Source organism: Calonectris borealis, chromosome 17, assembly GCF_964195595.1.
Source record: "Calonectris borealis chromosome 17, bCalBor7.hap1.2, whole genome shotgun sequence".
Taxonomy (NCBI): Eukaryota; Metazoa; Chordata; class Aves; order Procellariiformes; family Procellariidae; genus Calonectris; species Calonectris borealis.
The window spans coordinates 14,139,853-14,159,076 of NC_134328.1; the positions used below are offsets into that span (position 1 = coordinate 14,139,853).

Genomic DNA, 19,224 nt, shown 5'->3' on the forward strand with positions numbered 1-19,224 from the left:
GGCGGTGCGTGCCGGCTGGTGGTGCGGTGCCCATGGCTCATTGCGGGGCGCAGATCGTACCATCTGCGCCGGCTCCCCTCCCCATGCACTGCGGAGAATCTGTGCACGGCAATAGCAGCCAGATAATAACAATATTATTAGAGCCTGGAACCAGTATATTATAGACACATAAAAAAACCCCACCATGTCGGTTGCCTTTGCTTCTGCTCGCCCAAGAGGCAAAGGGGAGGTCACCCAGCAAACTATCCAGAAGGTAAAAAAGCATGCTTTTATACAGACAATTTTAGACATTTATTCCGTCCATGCTCCTGTAGCTGAGGAGGAGGCTTATTTCTAGGGCGATCAGGAAAACTAGTGAATTTGCGATGGCTGCAGAGATGGACAGCTGGAGAGAGAGGTGGGGGAAGGAGGAGGAGGAGGAGGTGGAACAAAGCAAAGGTGTTCAGATCACTGCAAAGAGAGAGCGAGAGAAGGACTTGGGGGATAAAATTGGGATGGCACGTTATCTCTGCTGCTCGCAAGGGGGGGAAAAGCTGCCAGTAATACCTTGGGAAATTGCAGTAAAATCTGCAAATACATTATTAATTTCTGATGGTATGTCAGCTTATGGACCCCCAAAAAAACAACCTCAGAAATGAATTAAAATAAAATATTGAATTGCAAGGGGTTTCTTTTGTATTTGGATGCAGAATTTTAATCTCTCAGAAGATAGAGGGAGCACCAATCACTGGTATTTTTCATATACTATTATTATTATTTGTGACGTTTTTTTTGATGTTTAATGGCAAACAAAGGTTTTGAAAGATTTTCTCTGGAGAGGAGATCTCCGCATGGGTCTCGTGCGGAGGCCAAAGCAGAGGGTTCCTAGTTGGGAAGTTATTGTTTCCTATTTCGCAGGACTGACAGCAGGGACTGTGCACACATGCCCGACACCCCCTTCCTCCTGCAGAAGGTAACGGTCAGTAAGGAAGAGGCTGGAAATGTCAATAAAGAACATGCATGTTTTTACTTTGACCGCTGTTTGTCATTTGTACTTCTACCGTATTTTTTGCGTGTTCCCCACCACACAGGTATCTTGTTTATGCGGAGTTGTGTAGTGCGGTGGAAGTGAGGTGTGTATGTTCTACGTGGTCCATTCGTAAATAGTGACCAATGAAGAAGTGCCATTGCTAGTACAGCAATTAACTGATCATCAGTGGGTTTTGCAGCCAAACCATCATCTGGTGCCAATTTATGACTTCCAGGGAAAAAAACCTCCGTGGAAGACTGTGACAGAACAGAGGTTAAGGCAGAATGAACTGCCATAAGAGAGACTGAAGAGATGACTTGAATCTCAGGAGGCTATTCGGAAACTAATCCCGTTTTGTGTAGCTCTTGCAGCACATGTCGTACTGTGAACCGATAATTTTAAATACTAAAATATTTCAGACTCAGTGGGTAAGTTTTTCTCTAACCTCCAGATTGGTTGGGCTTAGGACAGAATTTTGTAATTCAGATAGTTTGTACTTAAAACCATGACTGTATCCACAGACATAGGGCAGCCAAAGTAGCTTCAGTTTGATTTTCAAGCCCTTTCCTTTTTGCATATTCATAAACTTTATGGAAGCCTCAAAATGTTATTTCTTTACCAATAACATGTAAAAACATTTCCCATCTTAGGTACATTTGCAGGCATGTTACTTCAGGACTGTTCATCAATGTTGGGCTGTTGGCAGTGATTTTCTTGTTGACAGGCGGTGATGCTGAGGAAGACACTTGCAGGCACAAGATGGGTAACGAGATGGGCTTCATAGTCAAGTGTAGAAAAGGGGCAGTGAGCGAAGGAGCAGGTGCTGGGCTAGGGGCTCAAACAGTCCTCATTAAAGTGAGTTTTTCAGAACGCATACCAATTTCATTGAAAAAGAAGATTATTCTTACTCGTATTCATAATATATAAGCAGCTTATTTTTATTTATTGACTCAATTTTGATAGTCTTTCAAAGCTGTTATTATTCCAGTACCAACTATTCTAAAATAGATTTCACATGGAGGAAGTTAGAGCCTTTGACAAGACAGCAGTGATGGTGGTGCTTTAAAATAGCTCATCAAATAGCATTTGCAGAGCAGTAAACTTCAGTTTCTTCTGTGTAATGGAGAACAGAACTCGGTTCTTTTTTCCTAGTAAGTTAGAAAAAGAGCTATTCCCAATTTCTTTTTCAGTAAGCAAAATGTTCTTCAGCTAATTGTAGAAGCATAGCCCTTTTCTGATGAAGATATCTGTAATATTGCTTGGACTTTTGCTGTCGAATATGTATCTTAACTGAATGTGAAAATACCGTCAGTGATATCTGTTGTGGAAACTGAGAAGGACAGCTTTATATTCTTTGCTAATTCTATATACAGAATTTCCACTGACACAGGTGAAAATTCTGTACGACAACGAGTAGAGAGCATGAAACAAAGAGCTGCGCTGTGCATCAGGCAGGAATATCTTCTCTTAAAATTATATGCTGCACCCAGGTTGCCATGTGAGCATAGGCACGCATACAGGAGGAACATGGATTCTTGACTGACACAGTTCTGACGTTCCCTGTCAGCATTCGAGAGAGCAGCCTGCCGACCTGTCGTGGCGGGCCACAGCAACGCCTCTGTTCCTCAGACCCTCGCTGACTTGAGCTACAGGGGATCGCTGCAAGTTCCAGCAGTCAGAGCCTGTGATGGACAAGGGTGTCCAGCAAAGTTAAGATCAACCTGCAAATTACAAGCAAGAAGCAGGACAAGCTGAGTTCTCTAAGGGAGTGACTAACTAGATTGCAAGTGCATCAGAAAGACTCTTCTGCTCATTTTCCTATAATCTAGCCCTTTGCATCTGAATAGGTCAGGAATTTGTTCTGATCAGAACACGTACCTACACGGATTAATTCACATTTAAGTCATATGAAAACATGTTATTCTTTCCTCAAGAGTTGTTCTGTCCTGATGACGCAGTGGTTCAAAGGCTCAATCGTGCAAGCACTTAATAGCAGCAGTACAAACTGTATTACATAGTGAGCTTTTGCCAGAGGCAAATCTAAATTTGTAAATACTAAATTTGTAAATTTGTAAATTTGTTGTTATTTTTCTATTCATTCACCTGCAGAAAGCTTGCCGCATTCACAAGAAAGCTGAGGAAAAGAGACAAACTATTGTATTTGAAATTTTAAAACAAATCAAAGGATATTTTAAGCTTTTAATTGTATTATAAGTTCATTAAATAAAGGTCAGTGGTCATTTTGTCCAGCAGCTCTGATCTTCTTGGAACAAGTCAGTCACTAGAATTTATTGAATGAAGCTAAGCTAGCGGCCACTGATACACATAAATTAACTGATATATAATTACTCTGTGTTTTCATTTTAAGTCCTCCGTGTATTAGAACTATCCCAAAGGACATATTGGGATGTAATTCTCTTAAATGTGGTTTCAGTAGATCCAGTAATGCAAATTTTATACTTCATCAAGTTCAGTAGTCTGCACACGCTAGTCCTATGCAGGAAAACTAGTAAGTTTAAATTGTTTGAAAGTATGTTTCTTATTTGAAAGTAGGCATGTTAGTAATATCTGAAGTTTTGGAAAAGGTTGGGTGATATTTTAGAATGAGGGAGAGGTATTTCAATAGTGAAAGTGTTTTCCTTCTTCAGCATCTATCTGCCATTTAAGGAGCAAAAAAGGTAACTTCATTAATTCTTCTATGTTGGGTATTTCCACTAACTCCTTTAAAGATAACTGTTCATAAATGAATGATTTGAAAAGCACAATCTTGTGGCTCAATAAAGTCACGTGTAGGTACTTTGTAATATCCCAAGGCAACAAAACTGCACAAAACACCATCCACTGCCGAGGAGGGTGAATGTGGAGTATCGCAAAAACACAGGACTTTAATATGATTCTCGTAGTAACTTGTTTTGATCGTATTTCTTTTATGCAGATGCTAGATGAAAATCACCACCTAATACAATGTATTATGGATTATCAGAGCAAGGGGAAAACTGCAGAATGTACTCAGTGAGTATTATGAGTTTTGGAGTATGTTAGAAATTTTTGGTGTACTTTTTCTCAAGAACAGAACTATGAACAGTTCTGTTCACTGATCACTGAGAAAATGGTTGGACTGGTTTTTTTAGATTCACTTGTATTAAGAAATACATATTGTTCTTGGAACAGAGGTTTTTTCAGAAGTATTTGAGTATTTAGTATTTACAATATTTTTAACAGATCATTTATTAAAATAATTATAAACAATTATGGTTATTGGACCACTTGCTCTATGCAGATTCATTAAATACAAGTAGAATCGGGTACAAAGTTAGTAACACATTTCATCAGAAAGTAATTAAATGTTAAGGATCAGCCATGTGGTTATCTATGGCTAAAACAATATGCATGTAGACATACCAGTTTGTATCACTGTTTACGATTCCTAATCTTGAAAGCAAAATACTTTTATCAACTTTAGGGGTTAAATCTCATTCAGGAAGAATAGCCAATCTGCCCCAGGAAAGGTCAAGTTATGGGGCCAAACCCAGAAATCTGTACTTTCAAAAAAATTGTCTAAAAAAGATACCTTTTCTAAAGAAGTCATGTCACAATTCTGGCTTCATTTTTGCCACTTCTCCCACTTCCCAGCCATTTTCCCTTATCAGAAGAAAACCCATGCTGAAAAGCATTTTCTCTTGCCTTCTTGGAACCCTCCCTGTTTCCAAAAGTTTGACTCTTCACTTTGCTCAGTGGCAGAGCTGTTAGTTTGCTTTTGGATGCCCTCCTGTTCTTTATTATGAGCTTTTCCAGTTCATCGAGAACTGTGAAGAAGCATAAATGGTTCTGGTGGTGCTTACTTGAGTAAACACTCCAGTTAGAGCACTCTTGAAAAAAATCTTGTTCTTCTCAGCTTGCTGGCAGGGCAAGCAGGTCTTGGTTTTTGCAGTTCTGGAATTTCATTACTACTAGGACCCTTGTTAAACAGAGGAAGAAAAAGTGGCTAATTGTTAGAGCAGGTGACTGGGTGTCAGTACTCAAAGACTGAGGTCCCAGCTTCACAGTTCATGCAAAGGGCTTTCAAGAGAGAGTGTATTTTACCTCTCCCTTCCCGCAAGTATACCCGTTTGTAAAAGAGATGTTGAGCACACTGATCCTTGATGAAAAGCATGACAGCACAGATATAGGTCATTACTATTGCTATTTATTATGACAGATGAAAAGTGGGCTAATGTAATTTAACTAATCATTTGTAAATAGCAAAAAAAAAAGAAAGGTTTAGAATTTTCTGTATTGTTAACCCTTTCCAAATAAGCTTTACTCCTTATTCTGTAGATACCAACAAATCTTGCACAGAAACCTGGTTTACTTGGCAACAATCGCAGATTCTAACCAGAATATGCAGTCCTTGCTTCCTGCTGTAAGTACCAGTGTTACCATCAGATACATTTACTATGCCAGAGGGAAATGTTGTTTGATTCTGTTACTGGTCGCTGTCGATAAACCATTTTTAGTATTTTTCCAGCTAAAAGTTTTGAAGGTGTCAAGTAGACCACTAAACAAATCAAAAGCTACTTTTACTGTGTTTAAAACATTCTTTGGGACATTTGTGTTAATCTCTCTTCTCCATAGCTCAAGGTCTATATACTATAAATGGTGCAGTGCTACAGATCTGATTTGTTCCAGATTCATTATTCTTTACCTATTCTTAGTGTATTCTTTACTCAGGAAAAAAATGCCACTCTTTTATGTCAAAAATCTAATTCAGCATTTGGGCATTGGTTTGTCTTTAAACATTGTGTTATTCTTGCTAAATGGATTGATTTTGGAGGTATCATACATAACACAAAATACAGCATAGCTTTATGCTTGACAAAGGTCAGTTTGTCAACACTTCTGTAGTCTTTGCTAATGCATATCCCCTCAGCAGTTATGTTCTGACCAGCACAAAATGAAATTCATGTAAGTACAGAAGAATGGGCACAGAAGCCAGACTCTATTATAAGCACAATTTTAAGATCTTCACTGTGCTGCCTGCCGGCTTCTCTATATCATGCTGAATGTCATTCACACGTAGTAGTCAAACGAAGAAATGTTTACGCAAGCAAGCCCAAAAAGTGAAGGAAGCACATGTTGAGTTGAGGCAGTTTTTAGTCACTCAGGCTAATTCGGGGGTTATTACTTTTCTAATTAAAACCTAACGAAAAATTTGCTTCTCCTCCTTGTTATTTGCAGCCACCAACGCAAAACATAAACTTGGGCCCAGGAGGAATGACTCAGAGTGCATCCAACCAATCTCTCCATTCACAGAGCAATCTCAGTGATGCAATTGGGACGGGCCTTCCTCCTTCCTCCCTCATGCAGAGTCAGATTAGCAATGGTGAGCTTCGGTCCCCTTTGTGCTGCTTTGCTGTTGCTTGGCAACAAAATCATTAATGCAGAATATACTTACAGAGCTGTAAAAGACCCCTCCTAACTCACCTTTCAGGCATATGGGGATTTCAGGCACATGCTGAAATCATCACAAAATGGCTACAGTCAGTATGATGTTGGCTTCTGCAAGGACTCCAATCTGCTTAGTATTTCTATAGTGGAAATTAAAAACATTTTTTAAAAAATGCGTATGAAAATCACCAAGTAAAGATGCAAGTAAAAAGTTTTTAGTAAGAAAAATTATATATTGTGGTATTTTTCTCTTGAAGGTGGTGGGGTTGGCCAGGGTAAAATGGAATTGCTTGCATGACTAACTGCACAACCAAGCCTTTAGATTGCAATGACCTTCCAGGATACATGCCTTCTTAAAAATAATTTGGTGTTGCATCAGTCTTTGTCCTTTGCAGAAGCTTGCAGAGATTGTACTACATAGCCAAAGAGTTTGCACAGACATTTCATATGAATAAGATAATATACTTTGTCTATTTGTTTTTCTTCGTGTAACTAAAAGAAACTAATTGAAAGACAAAAAAATTTTTTTTTACTCTGTGCATTTTATAGGATGAATAATCTGTTTATTTATTTTGTAGGTCATAGTTATTTAGCCAGTTCTTGTTTCTGTGGGTCTTTCCCAGAGTGACAGAGAGAGAAAAGAGTTTCTATAAATAGAAATATCTGATTGTAAAATCACAGGTCTTAGCAGGGGGACTCAAGAGCAGATGCAAGCCATGAAATTACTTCTGACTTTTTAAAAATCCTTTTGTGGTCAAGCTGATAGTACCTTTTAAACTAATGGATGAGGTACCTACTTTAAACAGTTACAGCTTGTAAAGCGAACTTACTAAATTTATCTGGGCCTTCTTTTTGAAAGATTTATTACCTAATATAAGTATTACAAGAAGTCAGTCAAAACACTGTTTTGTGTTACTAAGAATCTACATTTTCAGTATTATGGTTTTTCTTATTTGCCCCCCACCCTCCAGTTCTTTATAGTAATTTAGTGCTGATTGAAAGAGCCAGACTGGCAGTCCTGAAGAGTCGAGTCCTCTGCAGAACAGAAGCAGCCAGGGCAGTTTACTTCATGTGGCAAGTTTACCTCATGTTGCCCCAACCCAGTACTAAAACCCAGCCTGAGTCGTGGGGGTCTCAGGGTAGTTCACTCTCTCCCCAGTCACTGAGACTCTGTCACCTGGGTAGTCCCAGGTATTTTATCATTAAAATATTGGTCCACTGGAACTGGATTGAGGACATAACTACACTTCCAAATGGAGGTGTGACTGAGAATGCAGTAGCTTGCATCTTCTGATGTTGCATCTTCTAGGTTACAGCAGCAGCGATGGCATGTGCTCTGCTGCTAGTGCCTGCTGTGTGAGAGTAGGACCGTCACACCCTTGGGCTTGGGGACACTCCCCTTGGTTGCCAGTCTCTACTGCCACTGCCTCTGTGCCAGCTAGAATCAAATTAGCACAATGCTGCTATATGACACAGCAATCTTGATATGCAGGCAGACTTTGAGACTGAGACATTATTTCACATTGGTCAAGAATTGTTGGACAGCGTTTTTTTGGAAATTGGGAATAAATACACACAAACAATTCAAATATAGGGGCTCTAGCACTTGTGAAAATTTCTCACCTAATGGCAATAGAGATGAAAGTCTGTAATGAAAGGTACAGCATTGTAAAAGAGGGAAGAACAGGGAAGAAAACATAGAAGCTACTACATTTTAGTCTTTATTATTCTCAGTCAGGACTTTACAGGAATCACCTCTGCAGAACAGTAACTAGGTAATTCCCTACATACATGATAACTCTCCATAGTGGCAGCTAGGTCATTGTAATGATAATTCTGTTGATGGGGACAAGTTAAAAAACAACCCACCGAGATTTCCAGTAATCCACCATTCACAAGTCAGTGATTCTTCATGCCACAGCCCTGCAGGCAAACCCATTAGATTCAATAAATCAACCAGTGAAACTCAGCTGCCTCCAGACAGAATCGAGCCCAACTGAGAATTTTAACTGTTCAGAAATTATGAATGAAGCCTTTCAAAGAAAAACCCAACTGCCTTAGATTAATGAAAGTATGAAAGAGGTTCAATGCTTTGTATTTATCTCATTGTTTTAGTGTTTTTATTTGAACACTTTTGGTCATGCTTTCATATTTTCCCTTACAAATTAGCTGAACCTTTTTTTTTTTCCACTTTAAAGAAGGCCAAGATTTTCCCATGCAAATATGACAAGGTTTATCAACACTTGCTTCACTCCATCTCTCACTCAAAGCAACTGCTAGCTCCATTCAAACACCATGTGGTCTTGTGTTGCACAAGTAGAACTATCAGCTTTACGAGACATACAAAACTGTAGCAAAACAGCAAAACTGTAGATCAACAACAGGGTTGATCTCTGCAGTGGTATATTGACCTGGCTCCACTGATTTCAGTAGAGCTGGCTCTCTTTATCGCTTGTTGAAAATGCTGCTTGCATCTCTCCATCAGAGGAAAATATAATAATCTACTGCAAATTTTCTCATTTTGATGTTTATAAAAAACATTACAAATAATTAATGAGGTTTGTACTAAGAGAATTAGACACATTTTTCAGAGGCTGTAGATACACTTAATAACCGTGAATTAAAATATCATTATCTAAACATTACAACATAATTCTGTCTCTTCTAGGGATTCTGCATGTCTTCCATTCTACCTAAATTAATTTAGATTGACAACAATACAGCTGAATTTAGATAGACAACAATACACACTAGCACAATTTAGATAGTAACAATAGACAATGAAAACAACTTTCCAAAACTCATTCATAAAAGTATTTACAGCAACAAACAACAAAAGATAAGGACCAGATTCTCCCCAATTAGTTACCCAACAGCAATAGAATTTAAAAAAATAATTATACTGCCAGGTAAGCAGGATGATACTCTCAAACCCAGGGTATAATTGGAGCAGCCTGATAATTACATATGTTGATGTTGGAAAGGGAGTACTGTAACAACAGGGATTATGATGGTGCTTGGAAAATTTATCTTCCGAATGTCTGAGGTACTTCAGGTCTCTCCTTTTCCTGAAGTCAAGCTTCAGGAAAGGGAGAGACAGGCTTGTCCTCTGAGGAGGGGGTCCCTTGGTACTCCTAAGCGCCAGCTAAGAAGGTTAGTTGGTTATAGAGGAATCGAATGGATGCAGAAATGTGCAAAGTGTTTCTCAGCCACTACTGTGCCTTCCTATTATCACCATCTGTGAAGGGGGAAGAGGAGTCAACAGTAGGACAGGAGGAAGGAAAGGACAAATTTTAGAAAGCTAGGATGTTTCCAGAGTCCATGTATTTTCTGAAGTGTCTGAAATTACTGGCATTTGTTAATTCTGCTGCCTGCGAGAAACTGGTTATAGGGCATTGCTGCTGGTTTTGTTCTTCCTGTCTGCAATTCTGTACAGCCTGGATTTGGCTGCCAGGAAGAGGAGGATCACTCTAAATGTGCAGTAGGTAGTTTTAATTTGTCTGTAGATAGCAGGGAATTTTAATAATAGGATTTTTTTTGTTTTGTTTTGCCTTATCATAAGGTATTTTAGAAAGGCCGCCAGGGCTTTAATGCTCACTGTACGTTGCCAATAATAGCACAGATTTTCTTGTTGCTCTCTTTAATTTTTCTAGGTCCTAATCACGTGTCTATGCAGCAGTCAGGCCAGAACACTATGCCCACGACCTCTCTGAGTATGACTGTCAGCAGTCATGGAACTGGGCCTGGTTATAGCCATACAGTGCCTGCATCTCAGAATGTGCCAATGCAAGGCCAGGGGTCAATAGGCAATTATGTCTCTCGAACAAACATCAACATGCAGTCTAATCCAGGTAAACTCCCTCTTCCTCCTTCTGGGCCAACTTGACTTTTCAGTGACCTCAGAGGTTTACCACACATGAATTTGTTCTGTAAATATTTTCTGTAGACAGCGACAAACACACAAGAGGAAAAGACAGCTTTAAGACATCTCTGAATTTCAAGGTGTCAGGCATCATGAAAGTCAGAACAGTTTCAGACTTGCTTTAACCTACACCAACTTGCTATGGTTAGCAATGAGTTGGGGAAAAGAGGGTTAGCTAAAAGTGCAGCAGCACTAGTAGCCCCTGGCAGCAAATCCCACAACCGTGGGAGGGATCTGAGAAGCACCTTTATTCTAGCTGAAAGAGCCTGCCAAAGAGTATTACACATTTACTGTTTGTACATTACTACCCCCATTTTTATTATTTTATTGATACTTCACACTGCTTGCAGGGCATAGAGACTAGCAGACAACTCAGAATTAATCTCTTTATTTGTAAAAATATTTGCTATTGAGTATTGAATGGGATGTCCAATGCTTAAGAATTCTTTCCGACAATATGAAATTTAGGGATCAAATAAATCCTAGAATGTCAGTTTATTTAAATGGTATAATCATCAGGTATATAATAAGATGGAAGTAGAAAAAGAGTTGACTAGAAAAGAAATGCAGCAATGAATTAGTTGGGAGGTAGAGAGGAACAAGGATCAGTTCTTATTTCTTTCTTTAATCCTACCGTAATAATGATTACATTCTTTTAGATAAACGAATAATAATCGAGGCTAGATGTAGTTTTAAATGTCTATCTGAAGCAAATGGCAAGAACTGACCATGTAATAACATCCTTTCTGGACTACAGTGCAGAAGAGTTAAATACATGCAGTAGGAAAACATCTCCCCCTGTGGAAAATTCACAGAATTATCAGGATGCATGTTAGTTGAAGATTTTAATGTGCTTCCAAAGAGACTAGGGAGAGAACTGTCACATCCTTATAGAAAACAGTATTTTCCATGTACATTGTAGTCTCCATGATGCACCAGCAAGCAGCAACGTCACATTACAACTCCGCGCAAGGAGGGAGCCAGCATTACCAAGGGCAGTCCTCCATTGCCATGATGAGTCAGAGCAACCAAGGCAACAGCATGATGGGTCAGCGACCAATGGGCCCTTACAGAGCATCACAGCAAGGTAAAAGCTATCATTAGATTATTGATATAATTATTGTTAGATTGATGATATTCAGTCTGTCCTGTGGGGTCAGTAAGTCAACAAAATTTCCAAGTCACATTTATGAACAGGGAATCCCATCCAGGAACACAGGAAATCTCAAATGGTGGAATTATCATGACAACCAGATGAACTTTAATCTATTATCAAGATTTATCTATTTAATTATATCAGGTGTTTAGAGAAATAATTCTGTCTAAAAGGGATTATATATCTCTAAAGAAAAGATGAACAATTTGATATACAGCTCACTCAAGCCACTGGGAATCTTTTCAATTCTTTCAAATGGTATTGGATCATAACATGGCACAGTTCACAAGGAATGCACTTCTGCAAAGAAGATATAGTTTGTCAGCAATTAGTATGAAAAATTAGGCCAAGGAAAGGAAGACACCAGAGGATAACTACCATGCTCTAAGACCTCTCTGGAAAAAGTTCTAAGAGCTAATAAAGCTGCTAGATTGATTCTAACATAAACTGAATTTTGCTAAGAAATAAATTAATACATTAATTAAAATATAATTTAATTCTGACTGTGTTCTTGAGCATGGAATACATTCCTGTGCTTTCTAATAACTCAAATTAGTAGATGAAATGTAGCCATTACTTTTGGTATGGCCACAGAAGTGAGTGGGTTTAGGACATGTTACTGACAGTTGCATAATTTCAAATTCAACCAGCTTTTTCTGAGAATAGAAATTTATTTCCTTTTTCCAGTGAGCAAAACATCTTTGAAACTGCTCTCAACATACATAGCTTTTTAGTTATCCAGATGAAAACGCTGTTTTCTTAAAAATAAATTAGATAAGAAAAAAACATCCCTTAGGAGTCCACGGGCTCAGTTGGCTCTCTCTTGCCTTTGCCTTGCAGGTTCCTCGCAGCAGTACATGGGTCAGGAAGAATATTACAGTGAGCAGTACAGCCATGGACAAGGCTCATCAGAACCTATGAATCAGCAATATTATCCAGATGGTAATTCCTCTGAGCTGTAGTCACTGTAATACTGCTGAAGTGTAGACCAGCATGACTGCCACATCCAAGGACATGGCAAACACATTACAATTCATTTCCAATTTAAATGCTAGAAAATTCTAATCCCAGGCCATGGAAGCCTGGTACACAAACATATGCATCAGTGTATCCTGCTATCCAAACTGCTTCAAAAAGAGCACAAGTTTGGATTAGTGAATGCAAGAGATTTATCCACAGGTGTGACTTTCCTTGCCATGTATTCAACCTCCTACCTAAGGGGTCTGTATTTCCTCTTAGCCTCATCTTTGTGCATAAGTAGGTTCATAATATATGTATTCAACAATATATCTCTAGTTATATTAACAATGTATCTGATAAATCTTTGCAATTCCTTGTAGGACATGGTGATTATGCTTATCAGCAGTCATCCTATACTGAGCAGAGCTATGACAGGTCATTTGATGACTCTACACAACACTATTATGAAGGAGGTAGGAAAATACATTGGCAACCTTTGTAAACCAAAGCTCTGATCCCCTAAGATACTAATGAAATGCTTATGAAAATGTAAAATATGACTTGCAATTTCTGCATCACTAACTGCTATTTAGCCATTACTTAAGGAGTGTCCAGGAAATAGAATTTAGCTATGTATAGCATTTTTTATACAGAGACTGTATCAGACTGTACACACAGTATCATGTCAGTAACTGTATTGTGAGGCAGTGATGCTGTGCAGCCTTGTGGCATCACTAACAACTTGTGCGTAGCCTCATATTCATTAGAAAAATGATGCTCAGTTGCAGCTGAGCCAGGTGGAATTATAGCTATGGATACTGAACTTTTTTTGCAGTAAGAGAAAAGACTTCCAGGATATCAGTATCCTCTACTCTTACAAAGCTGTTTTACAAACATTTTATAGAATGTAAATAAAAATGGCTGTATTAAAGTAAAAAGTTATGCTGACAAAGGTAAAGTAAGGTGCTGCAGTTAGAAATGGGGTTCAGAGCTGGAAAAAAATGTCAGCCATAAATGGAAATTTCTCTAAAGTAAGAAAGCCTACTGGTTAGTAGCTTACTGGTTAGACCAACTTTTTTTAATCTTACTTAATTCACCTTACAAATTGTGAAAAACAATGGGTTAAATGAAACTAATCTTTGAAAATCACCAATGCTATGAATTTGCAATTCTACCACTAAAGAACTCTAAACAATAGTACATCAGTAAATTCAGTGATACTATTAAGATACCTGAACTCTAAATTAACTGCAAAATATTAACTTAATTATGATACAGCGAGGTGGCATTCAGCAAAAGCAATGTCGTCTGTATAGTCTCCATTAATTTTGTTGTTTCAGGATACTACAAATGGAATTTCCATCATAGTATTTCAAAAAATACCCGTAACAACTAGATAAGTGGTCTTTCTGGATATATGAATAAACATCATTATCTGGAAGAAAATACAGTGAGAGGGCTTCTTGAGAAACCAGCTATGTACCCTAGCACCCTTATCTTTGTGACTCTGTTTTAATTCTGAAACACTTCTGGGTAAAAAAAATCCTTTGGGGAACAGGTTGCTTGTTTGTTTGTTTGTTTAATGATGTGTATAAATAAACAACTCTTTCATGTTCAAAAGAACTAAAAATCACTGGAGGAATAAACATCCTGATTAGCAAAATGCAATCATCTATATCTGAAGAGAGTACTTGTCTATGAGTTCCAGACCAAGGCTCCTTAAGCCTTTGTTTTCCTTATGATCCGCATGTACGGTGAAATACCTGCCTCATCTATAACCAAACTATTTCAATTTTTCAACTTTTCTTTAGGAAATTCTCAGTACAGCCAGCAGCAGGCAGGATACCAACAGGGAGCTGCACAACAGCAAACATATTCCCAGCAGCAATACCCAAATCAACAAAGTTACCCGGGACAACAGCAAGGATACGGTAAGAAAACTGTCACTGACCGGTCGTGTGTTTGCAATACTTCATCCTGACGCCTCCATTCCTAAGCTAAAATATGCTGTAAAATATTTCCTTGATTAACCTTGGACATGCACATACCAAAACTAGACAAAGAGCATAGCATGTAAAGGGATTCTGGGCAGTAACATACATTAGTATAGCACTGCATTCCATACTGTTATGTTAGCATCCTGAATCCCTCTCCCTTTTGAATGAAAATTAGAAAGTTAGAAAGTACACTTTTGCCTCATGTTGACTTTCTGGCAAGTGTTGGCAGGAGGTGGCTGCCTGGATTCTCGGGCCTCCTATACATCTAACAGTGCTGCAACTGACATGAAAAAATAACATCAACAGTCCAGAGAATCACTTCTCCCTCACTTAGATTTCTTGCAACGTCATATGGGTTATATTTCTTGGTGAGGGACTGAGGCAAAAGGAAAAAAGTGGAACTGCTTTGAAAATGCAGCTAACACTGGTGCAGGGCTTTCGAACTCTTCAGGTCACCAGTGCCAGAGCTCCCCACTGTTATCAAAAGAATCCAAGTTTGATGGCTGTCTTTGAGTTTTCTGACCGATTCGAGGCATCTTGTATGTATCCTCAGCTTTTGGGAGAAAGAAACCATTTCAGGTTATTTTGTGCAAAAACAGGGGCCAGAGAGATTGGAATAATCTAAATGCTAGCTTCAAGGCAAGGGATTTCCGGTTCATCTCCCAAATGTGATGGTACTTGACCTTGAACTGGCAATGTTAACCAAACTTGATAAATTGATGTTGATATAAATAGCAAATCCGTTTTAGAAATGTAAGATCTCATGAAATAGAACCTACATGCCTAAAAAGTTAATTAAATTATTAATACCTGACTCTGTAGTGCCAGTAGATAGTTTGGACTACTCAAACCAGATATATTCAGTGAAATTAAACCCAAAATTCAGGTTATGATGTAAAATTCTGGCCTCCTCTTTTTAAAGGTTCTTCTTCATAAAAATCCACCAATAAAGCTAAAAAGTAAGTGCACATAGCAGTCTATACACAGAATATACAGTCCCAAATAAAAGGAAATCAATATCCCCATACAGTTGTGTGTCTGATTTACATGTTTTTTAAAATTATCTCTATATACAAGATATTTCTTAGGTTCTGCCTGGTCAGCAGTGCTTATGGTGGCACAGCCAGATTAAATAGGAAGTTAAACGTGCAATTGTTACTAAAATAAAGGCCAGGTAGCTGGCATATAGGTAATAACTGAGCTGTGCCAATATAGATTTCAGACAGGCAAATCACTTAAAAGTGTATCACATTTTCTGAGCAAAGTTTAAAACCTAAACTGAAGTTTACACTGCTGCAACTAGATTATTATTAGTATTAACACTTTCTAGTGTAAAGCTAGAGGGGAGGTCTAGGCAAAATTTACTCACAGTTCACACTCACAGAGCTTACTTCGTTACCATCATGTTTTACATTATGTTAACCATAAGAACTCCCCCTGGCAAATCAAGCTGTAGTAATCGATTTCACTGTCTTCTCAGGTCCTGCACAAGGAGCCTCTTCACAGTATTCCAGCTACCAACAGGGACAGGGGCAGCAATATGGAAGTTACAGAGCTTCTCAGACAGGCCCATCCGCTCAGCAACAGAGGCCTTACGGCTATGAGCAGGTAAATTGTCTAAATCTCTGCTATGAAAAAGCAGATTTAGCTGTTAGCCCCGCATATAAATCTATCTGATAATTTGGTGCAGGCATATTGGTGATACTTCAGTGGGTCTTTCAAAATTCATAGACCAAAAGAAATTGTCTAACTCACTGTTTGTAAACCTCTGATATATTATCCTCCAACATTTTTATTTCTCTTTTTTATAGGGACAATATGGAAATTACCAGCAATAAAAAATACGATCCTGTGTCAGATTCATTTCAATAGTATCTCCATCTTTTGAACTGGATGTACAGGCAGTTTTGATTAATTGTAATATGTTGGTTACCCCTTAGCACAAAGCAGCGTCTGTATGTGAACAGTGTTCATTTCATGCTGGATATGAAGCAGTGCACTACTGGTAACAAGACAATGCTTTAATGGTTTGATATTTGGTGCTGTGTATAGTACTGTATGTTGATACAATGCAGAAGTTTTTCATTTACCCCCCCACCCCATTCTTGATGTTTCTAAATAGCTTTAGGATCATTTCATCAGAGTTGTGCCCCGTTCTGGACAACAGCCGGGTTATTCTGCAGTCTGGCTCAATACAAAGCCATGCAGTCATATCTCAATCTAGGGAGGTATCCTGTGGTAGGTTATTGATCTTTTTTTAACTGAATGCATTGAAGGTTACCTGCCAGCCTCTGAAATCCATGGCTTTTAACTCTACTTCTTAAGAATAAGGGGATGGATACATTCCTTATGTGAAGACAGTTCTATGCTATATGATAAAAATAAAATTAACTGCAACTTCTACAGTACCTACCAGGGCTAACTACCCAAGTCTTATAATTCAACAATCTGCGCAAGTCCAAGTTTCTGTTGTAAAAGGTACAGAAAGAGGTTCAAAACCTATATTCAAGGAAATGTTAATCCCTAGAGGCACCTTTTATATATCCATGTAAACTAAGGTGTTTCTGTCTTGGAAAGAAAAATAGAAGGGAGCTCCGAGATCTGCAGTGTCACCCTACTAGACGTCAATATTGCTTCATATTGTGCTTAGCTGAGAAAAACATCTGGCAAAATTCCAGTCTTAAATATGCTACTCCAAATTTTATAACTTGCATATACATTTTCATGCCAAATTTCACAAGCAGGTGGCTGGCATCCTTCTTTATTTCTGGTTCTTCCATTGCCCTTGCTCAGATTTTCCAGCAAGCATTATAACCATAAATATTGTGAAATCTTTTGGTCGACTGTTCTTACAGCCCATCATCACTTTTATTTTTCTCTTGTAGCTTGACAGAAATAGTTCAGAAAAAAAAAATCCATCTTTATTGCAGATAAGCAACTAAATTCAGCTTTAGTTGTGAAACAATATTATGCATATAGAGAGGGGAACTATTAATGGGGTCAACCAGTGAGAGAATACCTATAGAGGGAGAATTTAGAAATAAAAACTAGTGATATGTAAAAGCCAGTATGAACAATGTAAGTCACTTCTATTCAGTTTTATATGTTCTTATAAAGTGTCGGGAAAAAAGCACTTATAAAGTGCTTATGTAAGTGCTGAACAAAATACCATGTCCAAATTTCTCTGAGTCAAAAGGCTAGGATGACTATACTCCATGAGCATTTTTTAATACAAGATTAATTGCAAATTTATAATATAGAGTAAATACACCCTCTGTAGGATTTTCTCCTTTTCTTTGTCTGAACTGGTGTATTATGGGATTTCAAGTTCTAGTACTTTATATTTTGAAAAACCAAGACCACAAGGAAAATAAAAGATCTCTCAATTCATTACTTCTTTTTTCCTGTAGAGGAAAGTCTTTAACTGGACAGCTAAAGAGTTTACTATTAAATGTTGTCCAAGCACTGCCCTTGCTACAGTAATAATTTTAATTACTGATAAAATAGAAGACATTTTTTTAGTCAGTTCTCATTTCTCTCATCTTTCCTGCTGGTGTTTTCATACAAATAAGTACTCTCAAATAGCAAGGAACAGAAAGGAAGTAAGATTGTTGTCTTTACAATGTATTAATATTACAGGTAGCCAGAGAATGCAATATTGCTCTTTGCCAGCTTGGAAATATGCCTTTTATGTGGTTTTTGAAAGTGCTGAAATACTTTTGAGAGAATATGAACAACACTTAAAATGAAACAACATTAGATCAATCTGAAATGTCTTACATTAAGAACTTCTTGAATGTTGTGTATATAATGTATTTGAAAGAGCACTTTGGAAATAGTTTGTACATTTATCTCCTAATTTATACATGATTTTTGGTGTTAATATTTCTAATTGTTAATAACAAAACGTTTATTTAATGTGTTGTCCATTTTTATGTATTAATGTGGAAACAAAGTGATGCCAGCATTTTGACTTCTTCCATTAATTGTATCATTTTCTGTTTTGTAATACAGAATGCTTGAAAACTGTTTAGGTTAAAAATTATCTGAAAATGAAGTTGGTGGTACTTTTCTTATGACACAGACTTTTGAATGGAAACAACGTATAAAGGGATTCTTTTGAGTTGCACCTTCTCCCCTGCTTCTCCAATACACTTCACAGATAACTCTATATACGACGAAAGCTTGTCCCAGCTTTCAAATTATTTGATAAGCAAAGATCAAACGCTGTGTGTGTGCAGAGTGGGTGTACGTAATTAACAGCTCACCTCAGAGCGGAGCAGGGGGCAGGTCAGGCTCCTCGAGGGCCGAGACATGGCAGGTCACTCAGCAAGCCCCACGGGCAGCACCTGCACACGCGTTATTTTAGCTGCCGCAGCCCACTCTAGGCTCACTGCGGGGACAGCGACTTCTAGCGCCGTTAAGACCGAAGTGGGCAGGACGCTCAGCGCGCCCCTGAGGGGAAGGGATCCCAAAACCGCCCCCCCCCACCCGGCTTCCCGCCGCCGTGCCGCACCGCTTTCACGGATTAACTTAACCCTCACGGGAGCGAGGTGCGTCAGGGAGACTCTAGGCTGGGACACAACAAGTACCACGGGCCTTTCTGCATAGCCCGGCACCCACACTCGCTCTTTCCCCGGAGCGGCCGCTATGAGGGGAAGCCGTAGGCTGAGGGGGGGCAGGAGAGAAACTGCCAGGCGCCGCGGAACGAACCTTCCCGCGCTTTCTCCACAGCGCCGAAGCTGCAGCTGCG

At 38.6% G+C, this 19,224-nt stretch overlaps 1 protein-coding gene across 1 annotated transcript; it reads left to right on the forward strand.

The window, feature by feature from the left end:
• Window positions 1-90: 90 nt before the first annotated feature.
• SS18L1 (SS18L1 subunit of BAF chromatin remodeling complex) lies at window positions 91-18,547 on the forward strand. Its single transcript, XM_075166098.1, has 11 exons — window positions 91-253; window positions 3,945-4,021; window positions 5,327-5,411; window positions 6,227-6,371; window positions 10,090-10,287; window positions 11,281-11,445; window positions 12,355-12,456; window positions 12,855-12,947; window positions 14,286-14,405; window positions 15,952-16,079; window positions 16,283-18,547. The coding sequence occupies exons 1-11, from the start codon at window positions 185-187 to the stop codon at window positions 16,307-16,309; spliced, it is 1,209 nt and encodes a 402-aa protein (XP_075022199.1). The 5' UTR covers window positions 91-184; the 3' UTR covers window positions 16,310-18,547.
• The last annotated feature ends 677 nt before the right edge of the window (window positions 18,548-19,224 follow it).

Bases quoted from the DNA above. Each gene is read 5' to 3' on its own strand.
- SS18L1 (XM_075166098.1), top strand. From the start codon at position 185: ATGTCGGTTGCCTTTGCTTCTGCTCGCCCAAGAGGCAAAGGGGAGGTC. The intron at 6,372-10,089 runs GTGAGCTTCGGT...TAATTTTTCTAG, and splicing joins GCAGAGTCAGATTAGCAATG to GTCCTAATCACGTGTCTATG. The intron at 10,288-11,280 runs GTAAACTCCCTC...TGTACATTGTAG, and splicing joins CAACATGCAGTCTAATCCAG to TCTCCATGATGCACCAGCAA.